At 47.2% G+C, this 25,210-nt stretch overlaps 1 protein-coding gene across 12 annotated transcripts in view; it reads left to right on the forward strand.

The window, feature by feature from the left end:
• svild (supervillin d) overlaps nt 1-25,210 on the forward strand; it is a 214,367-nt gene that overhangs the window by 159,737 nt on the left and 29,420 nt on the right. For all 12 annotated transcript variants that reach the window (XM_078223785.1, XM_078223788.1, XM_078223790.1 and 9 more), the window contains 7 exons: nt 2,037-2,173; nt 2,922-3,069; nt 5,751-5,896; nt 9,663-9,838; nt 12,581-12,719; nt 16,553-16,829; nt 21,598-21,752. In XM_078223785.1, coding sequence (XP_078079911.1) covers nt 2,037-2,173; nt 2,922-3,069; nt 5,751-5,896; nt 9,663-9,838; nt 12,581-12,719; nt 16,553-16,829; nt 21,598-21,752 — 1,178 coding nt within the window. The remainder of the gene's footprint in view (nt 1-2,036; nt 2,174-2,921; nt 3,070-5,750; nt 5,897-9,662; nt 9,839-12,580; nt 12,720-16,552; nt 16,830-21,597; nt 21,753-25,210) is intronic.

A 25,210-nucleotide genomic window follows, 5' to 3' on the forward strand; every position in this document is an offset into this window, starting at 1 on the left:
ACGGGGGCGGGGGGGGGGGGAGTCATGTTGCTGGGAAGCCCTTTAATGATATTGAAATATATTGATATCGATTGGAATGTAAGGGCGAGAGCTTCATTACGTCACGAACGATGCGCGTGGAAAATCGGGAAATGAGATCTCGCTGGTGAGAATCTCATTTCTTGACTCTTGTGGGATTTTGGGCCAGCGCTGCTGTTCACGGTGACGGTGAATGTGGGATCAAAATATTCCCCCACGGGGTGAGGTGGGGCTGTAATGGCATCGTCACTATTCCAGTCATCCAGAGACCAGGGCAATACTTTTGGGACTTGGGTTCAAATATCAACATTGATGGTGAAATTTATAAACATCTGGAATTTAAAAAGTCCAAGGATGACCATGAAACCATCGTCATAAAAAATTGATTTTGGTTCACTAATGTCCTTTACGGAAGGAAATTTGCCATCCTTAGCTGGTCTGACCTACATGTGACTCCAAACACCACAGCAATGTAGAATCCATAGAATCCCTACAGTGCAGAAGGAGGCCATTCAGCCCATCGAGTCTGCACCGACCACAATCCCACCCAGGCCTTATTCCCGTAACCCCACGTATTTATTCTGCTAATCCCCCTGACACTAAGCGTCAATTTAGCATGGCCAATCAACCCAACCCACACATCTTTGGACTGTGGGAGGAAACTGGAGCACCCGGAGGAAACCCACGCAGACACAGGGAGAACATGTAGACTCCACAGAGACAGTTACCCAAGGCAGGAATTGAACCCTGGTCCCTGGCTCTGTGAGACAGCAGTGCTAACCACTGCGCCACCCCGCTTGACACTCACCAACCAACTGAAATGTCCCTATCAAGCCACTCAGTTCAAAGACAATTAGGAATGGGCAATAAATGCTGGTCCTGACAGCAATGCCCACATCCAATGAATGAATTGAAAAAAGCCTGCCACAAACCAGACTATTTTCAAAATTAACATTACAAAAGAAAGATAGGCCAGAATTCTCTAGTGTGGTACGCCCTGTTACCACTGCCAGTGAGAATGGAGAATTTGGCGCTCAGCCAGATCTCCCCTCACTGCAGCGGGACTGGAGAATCTGAGGTTGGAGAGCCTCCCAGCTGAGGTTGGAGAATTTTGGCCACATTCTCTCCCATGTGTTGTTACCACAACAAGTCATGTCACAGGTTCTGTCCACAGCTGCGGTGCTAAACATCGAGTTCATGTCATGACAACCCATCCAAACATTCATGAAGTACTGTCTTTAAGACAGTTGCTGCTGCCACTCGATCTCTATTCTTTCTATGTAACAGTGAAATGTCACAGATGTGTTTACACTGTGTCCTCACTAAGGGGGTCATTTGGACTCTGGCTGAAAGCGCAAAATGTGCCATGTTGAATTAACTGCTCTTATTGGTGACTGGGGCGGCACGGTGGCACTGCTGCCTCACAGCCCCAGGGACCCTGGTTCACTTCCAGCCTTGGGTGACTGTCTGTGAGGAGTCTGCACATTCTTCCCGTGTCTGCGTGGGTTTCCTCCGGGTGCTCCAGTTTTCTCCCGCAGTCTAAAGATGTGCGGGTTAGGTGGATTGACCATGCTAAATTGCCCTTTAGTATCGGGCATTAGCAGAGTAAATACATAGGGTTATGGGGATTGGGCCTAGGTTGGATTGTTGTTGGTGCAAACCCAATGGGCTGAATGGCCTCCTTCTGTACTGTAGGGATTCTATGATTAAAGTTCATCAAACGTGGTCAGGGAACATCTGGCTGATCCTGCACCAACCGCCCATCCCACTTTTACCCTGGGCTGCCAGATGAACATCCAGGAGGTTCGAATCCACCCAGCCTTTCCACAACCTTAAAACTGCGTTGGGCAACCTAGCTCCTTGGCTCTTCAATAACATCTCTATCTGCTGCTATGTGGAATCTGTCCAGTTGCCTGAAGGCACAGTTAAGTGATGACTTTTGTGTGTGTGTGTGTGTGTGTACACATGCGTGCGTGTGTGCAGCTCAGGATAACGTACCCCTCTCTCCCCGCTCTCAGGTCGCAGGCATGTCCAGGTCCGATTGGTGGAGCCGAGAGCCAGCTCGCTGAACAGTGGGGACTGTTTCTTGTTGGTCACTGCCCAGCACTGCTTCCTTTGGACTGGAGAATTTGCAAACGTGATTGAACGCTCCAAGGTATGGCCATCGAATCCGATCAGACGAGTTAGAGAAATTCATCGATGAAGACTTTCTCAGCAGGTTCACCCTGAACCTTTCTCCAATACCAGGCCACAGACACTAAGGGGACCCCTCCTGGCAGGGTTTGCCTCTCAGGCTTTCCACATATGAGAGTCCCGCCCACCGCTGGGTGAATAGCAGGAGTGCGGGGTTGAGGGTCTTGAGTGGGCATTAATTGTCCAATTAAAGGTCTCAATTGGTGTTGAGGTGAAAAGCCTGTCCATAGACCTTCCCTCTGTGGACTCAATCGAGGTACTGGTGGGTAGGTGGTGAGATTCCACCAGCCTCCCTCTTGATCAAATGTATCCAACATTGGGGAGGGCATTAAACTCCGCCAAGTAACTGTGACGTTGGCAAGGAGGACACACTAAGTGGAAGACTTAAGTCTTTGTCCCATTCACACCCTCCACCTCAATCCTGTCCCAAAGTGCTTTCCGCCATCCCTCAGCTCTCTGGACAACAATGAAACTGTTGGCATTTTTATGGGATGACGCCTCAAATATTTGTTTGATTCCATTTCTCATTACTGGGACATTTCCGAATCTTTGTACCACGTGGTGATCACTTAGTGCAAAACTTAGATTGACCAAAGCGATAGGTCAAAGAGATTGCTACCTGTTCTGTCTCCAATTCAGTGGAGTGATCTAATATTAGCCAATGTTTCCCAATAGGTAATCATCAACTGCACCTCTCTTACTACTTTTAGGCATCGGAGTTGGCAGGTTTCATCCAGGCAAAGCGGGAGCTGGGCTGCCGCGCAGCAAACATCACCATTATTGAAGAGGGCATCAACAGTCAAAGCAAAAGGGCTAAGGAGTTCTGGGACCTTCTGGGTGGCCAGGCTGAATATCAAGGTGAGAAATGGTCAATATCGCTGCACCTGCAGATCACTCAGTCGCAGCTACGGGTGTGAATAATGGAAGGAACGCCAGTGGAGAGATAGATTTTCAAATAACGACAGGGTTTCTTGTTGTGTGAATCAGTTAAAAACTCCTGTGATGAGTAATCTCACTGCAGTTTGGGACATGTTGAGGAGAAGCACAAAGAGAAATTGGACAAGGAGTGTTGATTACGGTCATAAAGATATCCAACTGATGTTGCTGCAGATGCTGAGATTAGTTAGTGTCATTTTTGCATATCCAATACCAGGAAAATCTATACCCACGCCTTAGTTTGCTACCACTGTGGCTTTCCCTTGGTGTCACCTATCATTGGATAACAGAATTACAGAATAATTTCAAGTCGTTAGCACAATGTGAACCATTAAGATTGTAGATGAGTAAAGAATAGGTAGCTGGAATGGGGCACGTTATTGAATGGTATTGGCAACTTAAAGTTAGTATTGACACCACCAGCAATACTATAATTATCACCACTGACACACTTACGACAGAGTAAACATCACTCCCACTGACACACTCACTACAGAGTAACGTCAATCCCACTGACACACTCACTACAGACAGAGTAAACATCACTCCCACTGACACACTGACTACAGACAGAGTAAACATCACTCCCACTGACACACTCACTACAGAGTAACGTCAATCCCACTGACACACTCACTACAGACAGAGTAAACATCACTCCCACTGACACACTGACTACAGACAGAGTAAACATCACTCCCACTGACACACTCACTACAGAGTAACGTCAATCCCACTGACACACTCACTACAGACAGAGTAAACATCACTCCCACTGACACACTGACTACAGACAGAGTAAACATCACTCCCACTGACACACTCACTACAGACTGAATGAACATCACTCCCACTGACACACACCCTACAGAGAAACATCACTCCCACTGACACACTCACTACAGACAGAGTAAACATCACTCCCACTGACACACTCACTACAGACTGAATAAACATCACTCCCACTGACACAATTACTACAGACAGAGTAAACATCACTCCCACTGACACACACCCTACAGAGTAAACATCACTCCCACTGACACACTCACTACAGAGTAAACATCACTCCCACTGACACACTCACTACAGAGTAAACATCACTCCCACTGACACACTCACTACTGAGTAAACATCACTCCCACTGACACACTCCCGACAGAGTAACATCACTCCCACTGACACACTCACTACAGACAGAATAAACATCACTCCCACTGACACACTCACTACAGAGTAAACATCACTCCCACTGACACACTCACTGCAGAGTAAACATCACTCCCACTGACACACTCACTACAGAGTAAACCTCACTCCCACTGACACACTCACTACAGAGTAAACATCACTCCCACTGATACACTCACTACAGAGTAAACCTCACTCCCACTGACACACTCACTACAGAGTAAACATCACTCCCACTGACACACTCACTGCAGAGTAAACATCACTCCCACTGACACACTCACTACAGAGTAAACATCACTCCCACTGACACACTCACTACAGAGTAAACATCACTCCCACTGACACACTCACTACAGAGTAAACCTCACTCCCACTGACACACTCACTACAGAGTAAACATCACTCCCACTGACACACTCACTACAGAGTAAACCTAATTCCCACTGACACACTCACTACAGAGTAAACATCACTCCCACTGACACACTCACTACAGAATAAACATCACCCCCACTGACACACTCAGCCTCCATTTCTTCACCTGCTCGAATGCGATCACCTGTATTAATTTTCTCTCCATGTTTTTTCGGAGCTGTCTCATTGCAGATTTTCACAATCGATACTTACCTTTTCAGTATCAAAAGTTCTCTTTCTTTCTCCAGAATCATTTGTTCTAATGAAAATACATGGAGACCTTCTTGTCTTTCTATCTAAAATTTCCTTTTTTTTCTTAACGATGCTCAACATATGTTTGAAGTCATGTAGAAATGAAAGTAATTGTCCTTTAGGCACAGCCTGCATTGTATTTACACTGACCCAGTCTGCTGGATGGAGATATTGTTATGTGGTTGGCAGTAATCGCAGTTCAGTGTCAAGAATGGGATTGATATGCCATTGAGTGCCCTTGGGCTGTGGAAGATGAAACTCTTACTCAAGAGTTTGTTAAAGGCTATCGACTTACTTTCCTGCTGCTTTCCTTCCACCTTATGCTGTTCCCACTTCCTTACACTGCCTCACCTTTACCCTAATTTATTCTCACAATCTCACTCACTCTCTCACCGGCACATTCTTCCCCCATTCTCACATTCTTCAGGGTAGATCTTGGCCGGAGCTTTTGTACTGGTGGGATCTGCACTGAGAGTGAACCCCCCCCCTCCACCCCTCCTCCCCTCAGCATGGGTATTCAATGGGAAAGCCCCTTGACAGTGGCAGGGCCAGAGGGTCCCACCGCCTGCCAATGGCGGGGGGCTGGGGGGGCTACCTCCACCACCTCAAAACATGCCACGGGGGCACGCAGAAAATCCTGCCTGCCCTTGACTGTCATGGTGTGATATGAGTGGAAGCAAGTTGGCAGCCTATCTGATCACATCACTGTGAATATTACTGATGTTTCACTGTTGACCCTGCAGCTGCGGGGGATCCTGAGGAAGATGAGCTATACGAAGTTGCGATCACAGAAACAAACTACATCTATCGTCTGGTTGAAGACAAGCTTGTCGCAGACAATGAATCATGGGGGAAGATCCCTCGCTGCTCCATGCTCAATTCGAAGGAGGTAGGAGCACTCAGTGCAGGTGTAATTTTAAACCATGAGGCTTGTGTCTGATATATGAATGCACGGCAGAGTATCAACATTACAAAGCTCATTCATTTTTCAGAGTCAATAATTTGGTTGCAGGTTTTGGCAGCATTTTAGAAATCCCATAATACAGGTATTCTGTGTGAAACTTAGATAAAATCAAGTGGACTTTCCAAAAACAAGCCCACCGATATCATTGTCAGTGTTGGTTTGGAGTTATTCTTTAAGGTCTAATCACACGATGTTCAAACCACTTGATGTCTCAGATGGTGCCAAATCTGAAAATGGCAACGCGAGTCATTCGTTATTTCCCTGCCTCTGGTTAGGACTCGGGATGGGTGTACAGGTGATATGTCTGAACTGGGATTCTCAGTCACATTTTTTGCATGGCCACACAACAGCTAATGCTTCTTTCTCTATCTCTGTTCAGTCCCTGTCAGTGTACGGGGTGCATAGTGAACTGACTTACACTTTCCATCCGTCTGTATCTGAAAGAGTAGAGGTCCCAGTCCTGTAGAAGATGTACCTGCAGCAATGATGGTGGGTAGCTCTGGGATATAGTGAGATAACATATCGGGTGATATTGGCACTGCGTTGATTTTCTTCTGTTATGCTTTGTCCCAGCACCATGTATTGTCCTGTCCTAATAGCTGAATTTAAAAGCATACTGAGTTCTGTTTTAAGGTAAACAGGACCAGTTCAGACAAGTTTTACTGGTACCCTTCATTTCCACATTTTACTGGATTTTCTACCTATAACAACTCCAGGAGTTGACTGTGAAGGAACCATTCTTTTGTTGCACTAAATGAAAATAAACAATAACCACAAGCCTGTGGTGAACACAACTGGTCCCAACCGGGACCAAGAGGTTAATGGACCCTCTCGGGGTCTTGCTTTATATAGGGCTCGATATGCGAGCTCCATCTGGTTGACTGATTACCAATCCCCAGGGAGCTCGTATTCAACAAGTCCAACTGGGAGGTCAATTAATGATTCCCCATGCAGATCATAGGGGTTATCAGACTTCCAAAATGAATATCAGGTGGGGACCAACCCCTGGGTATAGCTGTTGGGGAGAAAGCTCACCCACTGGCACGATATATTGGAACATCATAGAATTCCTACAGTGCAGAAGGAGGTCATCCAGCCCCCCGTACCTGCACCGACAACAACCCTTGTCCACAACAGGCCCTATCCACGTAACTCCACATCTTTACCCTGCTAATCCCCCTTAACCAAGGGGCAATTTAGCATGGCCAACCACCTAACCCACACAACTTTGGAGTGTGAGAGGAAACTGGAGCACCCAGAGGAAATCCACGCAGACACAGAGAGAACATGCAAACTTTACACAGTCACCTAAGGCCGGAATTGAACCCGGGTCCCTGGCACTATGAGGGAGCAGCGCTAATAACTGTGACATCATGCCGCCCGCATGCTGTCCATGATTTATCACCCAAATTCCAGGGCAACTAATTTGCAGTGTGCTCCACAGTTGTAGCTCTGTCCATCTGCCTTGCTACCAGCAGATATAGAGGAAAGCGACGTGCTCTCAGCAATTTCGGATATTGCCACATTGCTGCTGAACAGTACTGTCAGTGTAATCACATGACCCTGGTCATAGCCAATCAATAGAGGAGAGAGAAACCTTACATCAGTCTGAAATGTTCACCGGAAGTCTACAGTCTCGCCCGCCATGGAATCGGAGCGGGCGAGGGGCAGACAATTATACTGTTCGCTGTCCTCCTATTTCCAGCATTTTCTGTTTTAATTGAATCAAAGACAATTTCCTCGGGTGGATGGAGCTATTACACGAGGGCATAACTATAGGGTTCGTGGTGGGAGATACAGGAAGGGTATCAGAGGTAGGTTCTTTACGCAGAGAGTGGTTGGGGTGTGGAATGGACTGCCTGCAGTGATAGTGGAGTCAGACACTTTAGGAACATTTAAGCGGTTATTGGCTAGGCACATGGAGCACACCAGGATGATAGGGAGTGGGATAGCTTGATCTTGGTTTCAGATAAAGCTCGGCACAACATCGAGGGGCGAAGGGCCTGTTCTGTGCTGTACTGTTCTATGTTCTAATTGCAAATTTCCAGCATCCACAATGTTTTGTGTTGTAAGTTGGGAGCGATCCTACTCCTGAAGGTGCTGCCCTCTTGAGATACAGTCCACGGGCAGCAGGATTTGCATCTTTTTTTGTGTGTGAGCCTTAACGAGTGAGTTCAGGCGGAATATTCAATGACTCTGACCCTGTCCCCAATTAGTGTCCACACACACACACCCAGAAGGGTGGGAACTTCCTGGCCTTTCCCACCAGCAGGATTATAATCGGCGTTCCCTGCCGGTGGGACGGGTGAACCATGCAGAACGCCATCGGCGGGACTGGAAGGTCCCACCGGCGGCCAATTGCGAGCCATCTCCACCGCCGGAAAACACGGCAATGGGAGGAGGCGGAGAATCCCAGCCTCAGTCCTCAGGCAGTCGCAGCCTTCCCGCCGCTCCAGCTCAGGAATGCTGCGGCCAATCCATCGCAAAGCATTGCTAATGCTGCACGGATCAGAGAGAAAGCCTTGGAATTCTGACCTGCTGTGATATAATTCCACAGCGGGTAGCCTATCATTCACTGAGGCCATCAAAGCAGCACCTTGGAGCATCCCAGTGCCCTTTGAAAAGCGATGAATTACACCATGCAATCAATATATTGACGGAGTTAGCAAACTTGTGCAGAACCAGGCCTCACAAGCAGCTAACGAGGTGAATTACTGGATAATTTGTTTTCTATTGAAGGAGGAACACTAGCCTGTACATCCCTTCAAACAATTCCTTTTATCTCAATCTGGACTACAGGAACAGACAAATGGTTTAAAGCCTCATCTGAAAGTTGTCTCCTCATCCTCCCTGCTTGTTATAATAAGCTTTGATTTATTATTGTCACATGTACTAGCATACAGTGAAAAGTATTGTTCCTTGCATGTTATACAGACAAAGCATACCGTTCATAGAGAAGGAAAGGAGAGGGTGCAGAATGTAGTGTTACAGTCATAGCTGGGGTGTAGAGAAAGATCAACTTAGTGCGAAATAGGTCCATTCAAAAGTCCGACGGCAGCAGGGAAGAAGCTGTTTTTGAGTCAGTTGGTACGTGACCTCAGAATTTTGTATCTTTTTCCCGACGGAAGAAGATGGAAGAGAGAATGTCCGGGGTGCGTGGGGTCCTTGATTATGCTGGCTGCTTTGCCGAGGCAGCAAGAAGTGTCAGTGGGTGGGAGGCTTTCAAGGGAATGCAGCATGACAAACTTCCTTTATAGTGATGTCATGCTGCAATCCCTTAAAGACATATTCCAACACCCCTGGACCCAGAAACATAAGAAAAACACCCACTTTTCTGGCTGTTTCTGGGAGGATTGTCTTCTGTCCTGGGTTGGTCTGAAGCAGCTACTTCCCTGCTCAGGACTGTGTTAAAATTGCCATCTGGTCTGGAATACATCATCCCACAAGCACATGCAGAGGAAGACTCCGCTGATTTTCAGCAGCTGTCCTTGTCTGCTCGGGAGAGCAGGTTACAATCATGGTCAGGGAGATTGTGGTGGCTTCAGGCCAGGGAATTAACTCAGGCCATTTTGACTGCCCACTCCCCCTGGTTTCCCCAAAGCATAGAGGGTTAAAAAAAATAGTTGTCTTTTAGTTGATTGTGTTGCACCGCTCCACTTTATTGAACTAACTCTTTTCTCTTGGTTTACAGGTGCTGGTGCTAGACTTTGGCAGCGAGTTGTACATCTGGCACGGCAAAGAGGTGACACTGGCACAGCGAAAGATGGCACTGCAACTGGGCAAACAGTTGCTGAGTAGTCCTTACGATTATAGTAACTGTGTAGTAAATCCGCTGGACCCCGGAGCCAAGAACAGCATTTCCTGGCAGTGAGTTGAGAACAGTATGTTTTAGTGACTGGATTCAGTCAGGTTGGAAGTGCGGGTGCTGGGGCTGTGGCAGAATCAGTAACATTGTGAAGTGAGCCACAGTGAAACACTCTTTTACAGAAAGTAGAGGTTGCTGTGGGGTAGAGACATGTCTACCCTGCCTGGTATGGATTTACATCTAACCCAGGCATCCACACCCAGCAATCCTTGTGTCTTATCCAAATGACTGTGATTTGGTTTATTATTGTCACATGTATTAGGATACAGTAAAAAGTATTGCTTCTTGCGCGCTATACAGACAAACCATACCGTTCATAGTCGGTATGTAGGGGAGAAGGAAAGAAGAAGGTGCAAAATGTAGTGTTATAGACATAGCCAGGGTGTAGAGAAAGATCAACTTAATATATGGTAGGTCCATTCAAAAGTCTGATGGCAGCAGGGAAGAAGCTGTTCTTGAGTTGATTGGTACGTGGCTTCAGATTTTTATATCTTTTTCCCGACGGAAGAAGGTGGAAGAGAGTATGTCCCGGATGCGTGGGGTGCTTAGTTATGCTGGCTGCTTTGCCGAGGCAGCGGGAAGTGTAGACAGAGTCAATGGATGGGAGGCTGGTTTGAGTGATGGATTGGGCAACGTTCACAACCCTTCATTGCGGTCTTGGTCAGAGCAGGAGGCATACCAAGCTGTGATACAACCGGAAAGGATGCTCTCTCCATCTGTGTGACTGAACCTGAAGCTCTGACAAAGCTGTCTGAATGTGAGGCACATCAACACTGAGACTAACCCTATCCTTGTTTGCCCCGAGTTAGTATTATCCAGCAGACATTAATCATCAGCGGCCTAGGATTGTTTTCTTCCTTCTCATGTCCCACCATAACACCTGGAGTGTACGGTGAATTGAGATTTTACGGTTTCAGTCAATTGCTTGTAGGCACATGCCTAAAGTGCAAATCTACATCTAATTGGTTGCGAAATTGGCAATCATTGTCTGAGAGATCTTAATGAAACATACTCAGGATAACAAGGGAACTCTTTTAGTTCCCACCTGAATGTTAGCAGGTAGTTTATATGCAGTGTGTCTTCAGCAACTCTGCGTAATGGATGTTCAGATCAGAGTCCGGGCCTGGAATCTTACCACTATTCACCCTGGCAGGATTTTTTTCACCCCGCCACGGTGAACAGAGATTTGGCTGGGCGCCAAATTCTCCGGCCTCGCTGCAGCGGCAGGTAAGATTGCGCCCTCCCTGTTATCATAGTTCAGGATCTCTTTGTCTGCTGACCTGTCCTGGTGCTGATATTTGAATCTGAAAGCTCTGAGGAACAGCAGGCAGGGGAGCTGAAGAAATCATACCGGTTCTGGAAAGGATTGTGAGTTTGTCGATTTCTCTGCTCTTTTTTCTCTGCGTCTCTGTGGATGGGATTTTCCAGCCCGTCCCACCAACGGAATCTTCTGGTCCTGCCAAAGGTGACTCCCTGCAGACCGACAGGTCAGCCACACCAAGCATCGTAGACATCGGCGGGACTGGAAGATCCCGCCAGTATCCATTAGCGGGATTGGAAGATCCCGCCAGCATTATCGGCAGGACTGGAAGATCCCGCCAGCATTATCAGCAGGACTGGAAGATCCCACCAGCATTATCAGCGGGACTGGAAGATCCCGCCAGCATTATCGGCGGGACTGGAAGATCCCACCAGCATTATCGGCAGGACTGGAAGACCCTGCCAGCATTCATCAGCAAGACTGGAAGGTCCCACCAGCAATATCGGCAGGACTGGAAGACCCTGCCAGCATTCATCAGCAAGACTGGAAGGTCCCACCAGCATTATCGGCGGGACTGGAAGATCCAACCAGTATCCACCGGCGAGCACCTCTGCTACTCGGAAACTGGGGGGCTGTAAAATCTCACCCTCTGAATTTCTTCTCTCTCTCTCTCTTTCTCATAGTTTGACTCACACAAATGTTTTACGTTAAGTTTTACTGCAAATGAATTCCTTGATCATTTTAATTGATATGTGGTCAGAGTAGGGAGAGTTTATTAGAGTGGGGAGGGAGGCTTTTATTGAACATAGACACCAACACCAATCAGTTGGATCTGAATTCCCTGCCTGCCTTCTGTAGATTCGATGTAATTCTATCGAATAAAAGTTGGGACAAGACACCTGAGATACTGGGCAAACCATCGGAGCTGAAATGGTTCACGAGAGATTAATACAGCTTTTAAAATTAAGGAGTTTGTTAAGTTGAATATAAAGTCACCATAACCCCAAGGTTCATCCATTTATTATTGTCACCATGATGGTGAGGGCAGGATTAGGAAATAAAATCATCATGACGGAAGTGGTTGGTGTATGGAGTGTTTTGCCATGGAGAGTAGCTCAGACGGAGACTCATCTTTTCAGAGGAAAGGAAATGAAATTGTGAAGTAAAGCAAGATACAGGCGTGTATGAAAGAGGGCAAGGCAGATGGAACAGCTCTTGTATGGGTCTCACTCAGAGACGGCACCAACATGGTTGGTCAAATGGCTTTTTGCCGTCCTCTAAACCTCCAAACTTTGGGGTGGAACAGTGGTTAGCACCTGGGTAAGATGCTCTTTTGGCGAGTCAGTGCAAACTCGCTGGGCCAAATGGCCTCCCTCTGCACTGTAGGCTCTCTGTGGTTCTATTGTTCAACTGTTAGAATTTACTGAGTTCGATTTTCCTTCGCACAGAATTTCTCAAACAAATGTCCCTTTCCGTTCCGCAGAGAGGGGCGTCCTGATTGGGTAATCTTCGGTCGATTGTCAGAGCATAATGAAACAATTCTGTTCAAGGAGAAGTTTCTGGACTGGGCAGAGTCGAAGCAACTGGTGCAAAGGGAAATTGAGATCACAGCCGAGTTCAAGGTACTTTAAAAAATTTATTCAGGGATGTGGATGTCACTGGCGAGGCCAGCATTTATTGTTCATCCTTAACTGAAGATGGTGGTGATCCGCATTCTTAAACATTGCAATCCATGTGGTGTAGGTACACCCACAGTGCTGTTAGGGAGAGAGTTACAGGATTTTGATCCAGTGACAATAATGGAGGTTATCCACTTTGGTAGCAATAATAGGAAGACAGATCATTACTTGAATGGGTGTAAATTGAGAGAGGTGGATACTCAAAAAGACCTTGGAGTCCTCGTTCATCAGTCGCTGAAAGTAAGCATGCAGATGCAGCAGGCTGTAAAGAAGGCAAATGGTATGTTGGCCTTCATAGCGAGAGGATTTGAGTACAGGGATAAGGATGTTTTGCTGCAATTGTATAGGGCTATGAGGCCACACCTGGAGTATTGTGTGCAGTTTTGGTGTCCTTATCTGAGGAAAGATGTCCTTACTATAGAGGGAGTACAGCGAAGATTTACCAGGCAGATCTGTCATATGAGGAGAGACAAAGTCAGTTAGGATTGTATTCATTGGAGTTTAGAAGAGTGAGAGGGGATCTCATAGAAATTACAACATTCTAACAGGGTTAGACAGGGTAGATTCAGAAAGAATTTTCCCAATGGTGGGGGAGTCCAGAACTAGGGGTCATAGTTTGAGGATAAGGAGTAAACCTTTCAGAACTTAGCTGAGGAGAAATTTCCTCACCCAGAGGGTGGTGAATGTGTGGAATTCACTAGCACAGAATGTAGTTGAGGCCAAAATGTTGCGTGATTTCAAGAAGAAATTACATATAACTCTAGGGGCTAAAGGGATCGAGGGATATGGGGGGAAGGGGGATCAGAATATTGAAGTCAATGATCAGCCATGATCAAAATGAATGGCGGAGCAGGCTCAAAGGGCCAAATGGCCTACTCCTGCTTCTAGTTTCTATGTTTCCATGCTCCTGGCATGCCCCTCCTTCACTCTTCATTGAACCAGGGCAGATCCTCTGGTTTGGTGATAATGGCAGAGTGGGAGATATGCCGGAGAATGAAGTTGCAGACTTGATTTGATTTATTATTGTCACATGTATTAACTTACAGTGAAAAGTATTGTTTCTTGCGCGCTACACAGACACAGCATACCGTTCATAGAGAAGGAAAGGAGAGAGTGCAGAATGTAGTGTTACAGTCATAGCTAGGGTGTAGAGAAAGATCAACTTAATGCAAGGTAGGCCCATTCAAAAGTCTGACGGGAGCAGGGAAGAAGCTGTTCTTGAGTCGGTTGGTACGTGACCTCAGACTTTTGTATCTTTTTCCCGATGGAAGAAAGTGGAAGAGAGGATGTGGGGGGTCCTTAATTATGCTGGCTGCTTTGCCGAGGCAGCGGGAAGTGTAGACAGAGTCAATGGAAGGGAGGCTGGTTTGCGTAATGGATTGGGTTACATTCACGATCTTTTGTAGTTTTTTGCGGTCTTGGGCAGGAGTCATACCAAGCTGTGATGCAGCCAGAAAGAATGCTTTCCATCTGTAAAAGTTGGTGAGAGTCATAGCTGACATGCCAAATTTTCTTAGGCTTCTGAGAAAGTAGAAGCATTGGTGGGCATTCTTAACTATACTGTCGGAATGGGGGGACCGGGACAGATTGTTGGTGATCTGAACACCTAAAAACATGACTCTTGACCATTTCCATTGTGGTTGACAACAATCCTGTTGTTGCTGATGGCCCACAGCACCTCATTGGACCAATGTCTTCGCAGTAATGGTAAGTAAGGAAATGGCAAAGACTTTAAATTAGTAAAACAAGGAGAGGGATCTACAAGAAATGAAACAAGACTGAATAGAAATTAACTAGGAAAGAAGACCATATAATAGACTAAACTAAGGGAGGAGATAAATGGACAGGGAATAAATAATTTGACCGTAGAACAGATTTTTAAAAAGTTTATTTATTAGTGTCACAAGTAGGCTTACATTAACACTGCAATGAAGTTACTGTGAAAATCCCCTAGTCGCCACACTCCGGCACTTGTTTGGGTACACTGAGGGAGAATTCAGCATGGTCAATGCTGTAGCCACTTCTGCACACTTTTCCGCAGCTCCGCCCACAAGGATGAGTCATGGAGGAACGCATCGTGAAGTAATGGCATCTTTATTTTTTATTCAGTTTGTTGTTCAGCAACTCCCGAAGCCACCTGCTATAACCACGTCCTTCCGATTTTTATGCTGGTTTTTATTTGGGTTTGACTCCCCCTCGCTCATTATCTATCCGGCCCACATCCCAATCACTCGCCATTGTTGATGGGGTTAACCCGGTGCTGGTCCTCTTGATGCGCTGTGCCACTCACGAAACAGACGGGCTGTGTGCTGCAATCTCACCATCAGGGATCTGTCTGCTTACCGTCTCTTTAATTGATGATTACAACCATGTCTTCAGGGTATTTCTTTGCAGTTAGGGCAGTGTGTTTTCAGCACTCCCTGATGCTGCCACTCTGTTGCTGTCTGACCAAAATGGCAAAGTCTTCCCATGCCATGTAGCACAATCTATGGCTGTTCATTGTGTTAACAAAGAACAAAGAACAATACAGCACAGGAACAGGCCCTTCAGCCCACCAAGCCCGCGCCGCTCCCTGGTCCAAACTAGACCATTCTTTTGTATCCCTCCATTCCCACTCCGTTCATATGGCTGTTTAGATAAGTCTTAAAGTGTTGTACCGGTACGTAATGTTGCTGCCAGCTGTGTTTGCCCACCATGTTGTCTCAGTTTAATGCTGTAACACCAGGGATTGGGTAAACATGTTGTGGGTTCCTTCATTACAACTAGGTATATGAGAACAGCTATACATAGGTATAAAGCTTGAAGGCATCAGAATTGTGGGCGGAATTCTCCAGCCCTTCCCACTGGTGGGAGCTTCCAGTCCTCCTGCAGTCGACCCGTGCTGCGCGTTCCCCAACGGCAGCATTGGCGAGGAATATAAATTGCCATCGACTTCAGCAGGACTGGAAGATTCCACCAGTGGCCAATGGTGAGCACTTCCACTGTGGGAGGTGGGGTTGGGGGGGCATGCCTGGGTGAATTCTGCCGTGTGTGTATGTGTGTGTGTGTGTGCTCTGCTCAAAGCAAAAGTGAAACTAAGACTGGATCACATGACACATTTCCCTTCCAGTAATGTCATGTACATTAACACTGCAATGAAGTTCCTGTGAAAATCCCCCAGTTGTCACACTCCGGCACCTGTTCGGGTACACTGAGAGAGAATTTAGCATGGCCAATGCACCTATGTCTTTCGGACCGTGGGAGGAAACCGGAGCACCCAGAGGAAATCCACGCAGACACGGGGAGAACATGCAGACTCCACACCGTGACCCAAGCTGGGAATTGAACCCGATCCCTGGCACTGTGAAACAGCAGTGCTAACCACTGTGCCACCGTGCTGCTCATAAAGATCTATTACAATAGGGTGGAATCCAAATTCGGGGATTCACTTTTTCCTTCGATCTCTCTCTGAAGGCCAGTGTTTGCTATGGTATCATCATCCAAACTTAACAAAAAGAAAGGCTTGTATTTCTATAGCACCTTTCACTGCCCAGGATTGTCCAAAGCTCTTTACAACCACTGTAATATTTTTTAAGTGTAGTCACTGTTGTGATATAGAAAACAGCAATAAACTACTAGATGTCGATGGTAAAATTCGGAAACTTGTTGGATTTGGCTTAAGAGATTAAATAGACCACTCCTGGTCCAATTGTTAACCATTTCACTCATAGAGGAAATTAAACCCCAAAATGGCTTGTAAATGTTTATGTACGGTCATTTCTATTTTTGTTTCTCAGTTAGAGCCCCAGATTGACCTGAAGTCGTATGATGCTAAGCTACTGATTCCACGCCCAGAAGTGCCGTCTGGAACAGTCCTGGATGGAGTCAATGTCCAACGCGGTTATGGATTTCTACAGATGGGCGATGAGAGAACATCAGAACTAAAGACCATTGACGTTGAGATCTGGCACGTTCAGGAGTTTGACCACAGCAAGCTCCCCAGAGGGAGCTACGGCCAGTTCCATGAGGGGGACACTTACGTTATTCAGTGGAAATACACAATCAGCAGTCTGGGTAAGGGAATGAGTGGACACCACACACTGAACCCATTGCTCAGCTTGTATCAGTCTGCCCTCTGGTGGCCATGTTTAGTGAACAATAACAATAATTTATATTTTATACTGCAGCTTTAATGTAAAAAATATCCTCAGGCACTTTACAGAAGTTTCATTAAATGAATATTGACGCTGAGCCACGTCAGACAATACTGGGACAGGCGACCAAAATGTTGGTCAAAGAAAAACTAAATGGCAATGGTGATTACGTGACTGGACTAGTTATCCAGAGGCCTGGGCTAGTGATCCTGGGGCCTGGGCTAGTGATCTGGGGCATGAACTAGTAATCCTGGGGCTTGGATTAGTGACTGGAGGCCTGGACTAGTGATCCAGAGGCCTGGACTCGTGATCCAGAGGCCTGGACTCGTGATCCAGAGGCCTGGACTCGTGATCCAGAGGCCTGGACTCGTGATCCAGAGGCCTGGACTCGTGATCCAGAGGCCTGGACTCGTGATCCAGAGGCCTGGACTCGTGATCCAGAGGCCTGGACTCGTGATCCTGGGACCTGGGTAGTGATCCTGGGGCCTGGACTAGTGATCCTGGGGCCTGGACTAGTGATCCTGGGGCCTGGGCTAGTGATCCTGGGGCCTGGACTCGTGATCCTGGGGCCTGGACTAGTGATCCTGGGGCCTGGACTAGTGATCCTGGGGCCTGGACTCGTGATCCAGAGGCCTGGACTCGTGATCCAGAGGCCTGGACTCGTGATCCAGAGGCCTGGACTCGTGATCCAGAGGCCTGGACTCGTGATCCAGAGGCCTGGACTCGTGATCCTGGGACCTGGGTAGTGATCCTGGGGCCTGGACTAGTGATCCTGGGGCCTGGACTAGTGATCCTGGGGCCTGGGCTAGTGATCCTGGGGCCTGGACTCGTGATCCTGGGGCCTGGACTAGTGATCCTGGGGCCTGGACTAGTGATCCTGGGGCCTGGACTAGTGATCCTGGGGCCTGCACTAGTAATCCTGGGGCCTGGACTAGTGACCCAGAGGCCTGGACTCGTGATCCAGAGGCCTGGACTCGTGATCCAGAGGCCCGGACTCATGATCCAGAGGCCCGGACTCGTGATCCTGGGACCTGGGTAGTGATCCTGGGGCCTGGGCTAGTGATCCTGGGGCCTGGATTCGTGATCCTGGGGCCTGGACTGATAATGCAGAGATATGAATTGAAATGCCTTTGTGGTCGCTGGTGACTTTAAATTCCATGAATTGAATCAAACTGGAAATTCAGAAAGCTAGTTGTTGTGCCACTGCTGAACATCATGCTGCATTATGGGTTTGTTTGATGTCTCAATTATGAGATCTTGAAACCTGCATGTTTAAACATAACCCACTTATCGTTAGTCTTTAATGATGTACAGATTCCAGTCAGTGCCGTTATGCATGATGTGACTCCATGCAGGCTGCTTCTTTCTATAGTGTTCTACCAGTCTGTTACCGTGAGACTCTATGCATCATACCGTGGATGGTGCTGTTCTCTCGTCTCAGTGTTAACCCTTGCTGTGCCAAGCACTTTTACACTACAATGTCATACAAACACATGCAACATTGTACAATACTCGTAACAGCAATGGTGACTATGTAACTAACCGATTGATGCAAAATCCTATCAGGTTCAATAATGTCATTTAGGGAAGGAAGTCTGCCGTCCTTACCCAGTCTGTCCTCTGTGTGACTCCAGACCCTCAACAAGGTGCTTGATTCTAATAATTTTAAGGAGTGATTTTAGAGGGGAGGATGTGGAAATTTCAAGGAGTGAATTCCAGACTTCAGTGTCTAGGCCACTGAAGGCATGACCACCAATTGGTGGAATCAAGGATGTGGAAGAGGCTGGAATTGGAGGAAGACAGAGATTGCAGAGGGTTGTAGGAGCTACAGGAGATTACAGAGGGACAGAGGGACAACCAATCTGATTTAAACTTAGACAAGGGTTGTTGGCTTGGGATCCGAGTTTCTGTGGTGGGGTCCAAAGACAATGGGGTCAGTCTTCCCTTTGTTTAGTGGGGGGAAATTTTCTGCTCATCCAATACTGGATGCCAGGCCAGAAGTTTGACAAATCGAAGACCCTGAGTTTGAGGTTGGGGGCGGGAGGTGTTGAGAAAGATGATGGTGAAGTAGAGCTGGGTGTCGTCACCGGACATAGAACCATAGAGTCCCTGCAGTGCAGAAGGAGGACATTCGGCCCATCGTATCTGCACCAACTCTCTGAAAGAGCATCTTACCCAGACCCAACCTAGGTCCTTGGCACCGTGAGGTAGCAGTGCTAACCACCGTGCTGCCCTCACATGAAACCTGACATGTTTTTGTGTAAATCGCAGGTTAATTTGCCTGGTGTAGGATGGAGGAGGGGCCTGAGAGAGTGTAACCTTTTACTTAAAGGTGTTTTTATCCTGAGAATGTCCTTCAAGCAACTCACCTGATGAGACATTGTCAATATAAAGGAGGCAAAGTCCCAAATCCTGACAAGTCTCTGAAAAGTCTCACAACACCAGGTTAAAGTCCAACAGGTTTATTTGGTAGCAAATACCATAAGCTTTCGGAGCACTGCTCCTTCGTCAGATGGAGTGGATATCTGCTCTCAAACAGTGCCAATCAGTAGCTTAGCATCATACGACTTCAGGTCAATCTGGGCACTGTTTGAGAGCAGATATCCACTCCATCTGACGAAGGAGCAGCGCTCCGAAAGCTTATGGTATTTGCTACCAAATAAACCTGTTGGACTTTAACCTGGTGTTGTGAGACTTCTTACTGTGCTTACCCCAGTCCAACGCCGGCATCTCCACATCAATCTCTGAGATCCAACTCTACATGGGTCCCAAAAAAGGTTGATGAACAAGGAAACATATGGTTCCTTTCTGTGAGCTTGACAGAGGCTCAGTTAGTTACCCATGTGGGCAGCAGGGGGCAGCAGGGCTCTTCCCACCAACCTCACTTTGCCTTCTGCAAAAGGAAGAGTTTCCACTCAATTAATGCTCAGCTGATTTCTGACTGTGGTAACCACACTGAGGCCTGAATTTCCAGGGTGCATCCTGCTGTTTCCCACAGGCCCACTACTGTGGCACAGTCGTTAGCACTGCCGGCTCACAGCGCCAGGGACCCGGGTTCGATTCCCGGCTTGGGTCACCGTCTGTGTGGAGTTTGCACGTTCTCCCCGTGTCTGCGTGGGTTTCCTCCGGGTGTTCCGGTTTCCTCCCACAGTCTGAAAGATGTGCTGGTTAGGTGCATTGGCCATGCTAAATTCTCCCTCAGTGTACCCAAATAGGTGCCGGAGTGTGGCGACTAGGGGATTTTCACAGTAACTTTACTGCAGTGTTGATGTAAGGCTGCTTGTGACACTCATAAATAAACTTTAAATTTATTTTACATTCAAATGAGCATTGATTGACAGCAGGCATGGATGGCAGTCCCGCCTTGGAGAACCGTCGGCCAATCAGATTGACCGACAACTCTCCAACTGCTCTAGGCACGGGCACAGCGCTGCAGTGACCAGAAGAGGTACTGCAGTGCCGCACCTGAGCCTAAGTCCTGGGATCCTCCTTCAGGTAAGTATCAGGGACCTCAAGAGCGATAGGTAAGGAGATGCCCTGGAAGGTCGGGGTGGGCAGGGGTGTGAGGGGATGGAAGAAATCCCAGTGTTGGGAGGTAGGTCAGGGGTGCAGGAGGGAGGGCCGAAGCCCCCAGCTCACTGAGGGGAGGGTGCCTCAGATCCCAAGGGACCTCATTTCCCCACGTCCACTTTCTCCTCAGATGGAAAAATTAAACTTTTCTGGTTGGCATCTGATCCAACCAGTGCCAACTAGCATAAAAATTGAGGTTGGGCAGAAGGCCCTGAAATGGCCATTAAATGGTCACCAAAGGGTCTCAATAGGGGCGTGAGGTTCCTGTCCACCCCACCATAAAATTGCTTCAGGGTCAGGGCAGGCGCAATCCATGCAATTTTATGTTCTCCTTCATCTTGGAAACTTTGGGATAATCCAAAGTCGGGGAAAGGTGCTATATAAATCAGAATCCCTCTGTACAGAAGGAGGCCATTCGGCCCATCAAGTCTGTACTGATCACAATCCCACCCAGGCCCTATTCCCGTAACACCACACATTTGTAATCCCCTTGACACTTTAGCATGGCCAATCAACCTAACCTGTACATCTTTGGAGTGTGGGAGGAAACTGGATCCCCCGGAGGAAACACATGCAGACACGGGGGGAATGTGCAAACTCCACACAAACAGTGACTCCAGGCCAGAATTGAACCCAGGACCCTGGCACTGTGAGGCAGCAGTGCTAGCCACCGTGCCACCCACAATTCAAATGCAATTCTTTCTTTACCACTGATTCAAAGCAGCTTAGATCTGGGGTCCAAATTATAGGACTCACTTCCACACCAGGCAGGGACTTATCCAACTGACATCAGCGGAGTGTGGCTACCTTGTGCTGAAACCAATGTTGTGAGGATGTTCGTTTAAAATCGCTGCTGTAAATAAAGATTCTTGTGTAACTGAGACCAGGACCTGATGGAAGACAGACAAGGTACTAACCTGTCGTTACATAAAGAAACTATAGGTGGGATTCTCCGATCTCATCTGTTCCCTCACCGCTGCCAGCGAGAATGGAGGATTTGGTGCTCAGCCAAAACTCCATTCACCGCAGCGCCACTGGAGAATCCCAGCTGCGGGCGAGGTTGGAGGTTTCAGTCAATGCAGTTTTCTGAGTTGGGATCTCCCTGTGCTCTCTTGCAGTGGCGAAGCGACAGAGACCGGATCAGTTGAGCAGTGCCGGTCCTGGGAAGGAGCGATCCGCGTATTTCTTCTGGCAGGGTCGCCTATCGAGTATCAGCGGCAAAGGAACCTCGGCACTGACCACAGTGGAACTGGGCAAGGACAGAGAGGCGCAGGTAACAACATTGCGTGTGAGGATCAGAGGTGCAGGGGTAGGATGGGGTGGGAATTACAGAATTATAATTCCGTTATCGCTGTGACACCGTACCATCCAAAATCAGACCGGAAGTTATAGGAACAGAGGACCATTCAGTCCCTCAAGCCTATCCTACTATTCTTTTGTGATCATGGCTGATCTGAACATCAATCCCATTTGCTTGTGTTTGTTCCATATCCCTCGATACCCACACTTCACAAAAATCTATCAATCTTAAGCTTGAAAGTTACAATTGTCCCAACAAGCAGTCTTTGGTGATTGTAGGAAATATTTTGCTCCTGTTAGTTCCTGCTCCGCTGTGGATCTGGATATGTGGGAGAGACTTCTGGATTTCATTATCTCATGTCTGGAAAAAGTGCTTCCTAATGTCACTCCTAAATAGCCTAGCTCCAATTTTAAGATTCTGCTCTCGGCTTTCACTGGAGTGTATAGCAGACAGTGCAGTGAAAGGACTGGGCTAATGATGTATGTGGAATTGGGAAACAGTCCAGTTCAGCACTGGGGAAGGCTCGTGAACTTGCTGTAAGCCTAGGTTACTGACTGCTCTTCCCTATCCTTGGCCAACCGTTTATATAATCGAGCTTTGAAAACTCAATTTTATTTGTCTGGCTTCCAAATATCAGATCGATTTAAAGGGAGGCAGGAAGGAAAGAGGACATCCCTTCCTCCCCCCACCCTCCCGCACCCACACAAAAAAGAGGGACCTTTTCTGGACCACCTGACCAGATGGCATCAGCAAACCAAGCTGCACAATTCTCTATTCCTTCATCCAACATATCAATAGATGGTGAAAAGCTGTGGCCTTGGTACAGACTTTTGGGGGGCACCATTAAGCGCATCTTCACAATTTGAATATGTACCCATTATCCTTCTCTAATGCCTTAATTTCCTATCTTAGCCAATAGGTTGCCTCCAATTCCTTCGCTCCATTAACTTCTCTTATATGGAATCTTGTTAAATGCCTTCCGTCTGTTCAGATCACCAATATCCATAGACACTCCTTTATCTACCACATCAGTTATTTACCCTGCCCATCACATTCTAATCTGCAATTAACTTGCAGTTGTGTCTTTGCCTGTATATGCCATGTTTGTGAACTAACCTCCACTCACCTGATGAAGGAGTAGTGCTCCGAAAGCTCGTGATTCCAAATAAACCTGTTGGACTTTAACCTGGTGTTGTGAGACTTGTTACTGTGCCCACCCCAGTCCACCGCTGACAACTCCACATCATTTATTTTGTTAGACATGGACTACATAGAGCTCATGGTGTAGAGGGTAAAATATCTGCATGAATGGGTGGAGGATTAGTTCGGTAACAGGAAACTGGGCCATTTTCAGGTTGGCAGGATGTATTAAGTGGAGGGCCACAGTGATCAGTGCTGGGACCTCATCCATTTACAATCGATATCAATGATTTGGATGAAGGGACCAAATATATAGTAGCTACATTTGCTAATGACACTAAACTAGGTGGGCGTGTGAGTTGTGAAAAGGACATAAGGGGCAGAATTTTCTGGCCACCCTTGCCCCAAAACCGGAAAATCCTGCCCAAGGTCAATGGATCTTTCCATGGTCCACCCATCACCCGTTATGATTCCTGTGGTGGGTGGAATGGGAAAATTCACCTCGAGGAGTCTGCTAAAGGGACGTAGATATATTAAGTGTGTGGGCAAAAATTTGGCAGATAGAATATAACGTGGGAATATGTGAATTGTCCACTTCCAAGGAAGAATGGAAAAACATCATATTATCTAAATGGAGAGATGCAGAAGGATCTGGGTATGCTGGTACATGAATCACAAAATGAAAGTATACAGATACAGCGAGTGCTTAGGGTGACAAATAGATTTTATTGCAAGAAGAATGGGATATAAAAGCAGGGATGTTTTGCTACAGTGTGTTGGGAAGACCACATTGAGAGTTCCATGTACAGTTTTGTTCTCCTTATTTAAGAAAGGATAGAATTGCATTAGAAGCAGTTCCAAGAAGGTTCACTCGCTGATTCCTGGGATGGGGCTGGCGGAGGAGAGATGATCCTGTGAGGAATGATTGGACTATCTGGGTCTGTACTCATTGGAGCTCAGGAGCAGGAGAGGTAATCTTAGCATCATAGTATCATAGAATCCCTACAGTACAGAAGGAGACCATTCGGCCCATCGAGTCTGCATCGACCGCAATCCCACCCAGGCCCTATCCCCATAATTCCACATATTAACCCGCTAATCCCTCTAACCTATGCATCCTGGGACACTAAGGGGCAATTTAGCATGGCCAATCCACCTAACCCGCACAACTTTGGAGCCTGGAGGGAAACCGGAGCACCCGGAGGAAACCCATGCAGACACGGGGAGAATGTGCAAACTCCACACAGACAGTGACCCAAGCCAAGAATCAATGCTCAGGAGATGTGAGGCAGCAGTGCTAACCACTGTGCCACCCAATGAATCTTATTGAAACATATAAGATCCTCAGGGGACTTGACAAGAGGTGATGCTGAGAGGACTTACCCCTTATTGAAGAGACGAGAACAAGTGGACATGTTTAAAAACAAGGGGCCTCCCATTTAAGATGGAAATGAGGGGAATTGTTTTCTCTCAGGGTCTCTTCAGTTTGTGGAACTTTCTTCTCCAGAATTTAAAGTTTTTAAAGTTTATTTATTCATGTCACAAGTGGGCTACATTAACATTGCAATGAAGTTACTGTGAAAATCCCCTAGTTGCCACACTCCGGCACCTGTTCAGATATAGTGAGGGAGAATTTAGCATAGCCAATGCGCTTAACCAGCGCTTCCTTCGGACTGTGGGAGGAAACCGGAGCACCCGGAGGAAACCCATGCAGACACGAGGAGAACATGCAGACTCCACACAGACAGTGACCCAAGCCGTGAATTGAACCCGGGTCCCTGGTGCTGTGAGGCAGCAGTGTTAACCACTGTGCCACTGTGTCACCCACATATGGTGGAGGCAGGGTCATTGAATATTTTTAAAGCAAAGTAGGTAGATTCTTTACTGACAAGGCAGTCCAACGGATACCAGGGGAGTAGGCGGAATGTGGAGTTGAGGCGGTGATCTTACTGGATGGCAGAGCAGGTTCAAAGGGCAGAATGGTCTACCCTTGCTCCTAATTTGTACGGACGTAGACACCGGAAGTGGTTCAGCCTGCTAACTGAGACCAAGTGAGGAGTTTCTATTTTAATTTGGTCCATCTGTGGTTATTTTGTGGCTGATCATCTTCACAATATTCATTTACAAGCATTTATTGCTCATTCCTGCTTCGAAATATAGCAATTTTTAGCTTCTAGTGCCTCAGCTAAAAGGCAACGGTCATCGAAAAATACAATAGTCCAAATATTCCCCCAAATTACTCGGCCTTATTCACCTTCTCTCACTCTGCATGTGTTTGAGAAATACAATGT

This window comes from Mustelus asterias, chromosome 11, assembly GCF_964213995.1.
Source record: "Mustelus asterias chromosome 11, sMusAst1.hap1.1, whole genome shotgun sequence".
Taxonomy (NCBI): Eukaryota; Metazoa; Chordata; class Chondrichthyes; order Carcharhiniformes; family Triakidae; genus Mustelus; species Mustelus asterias.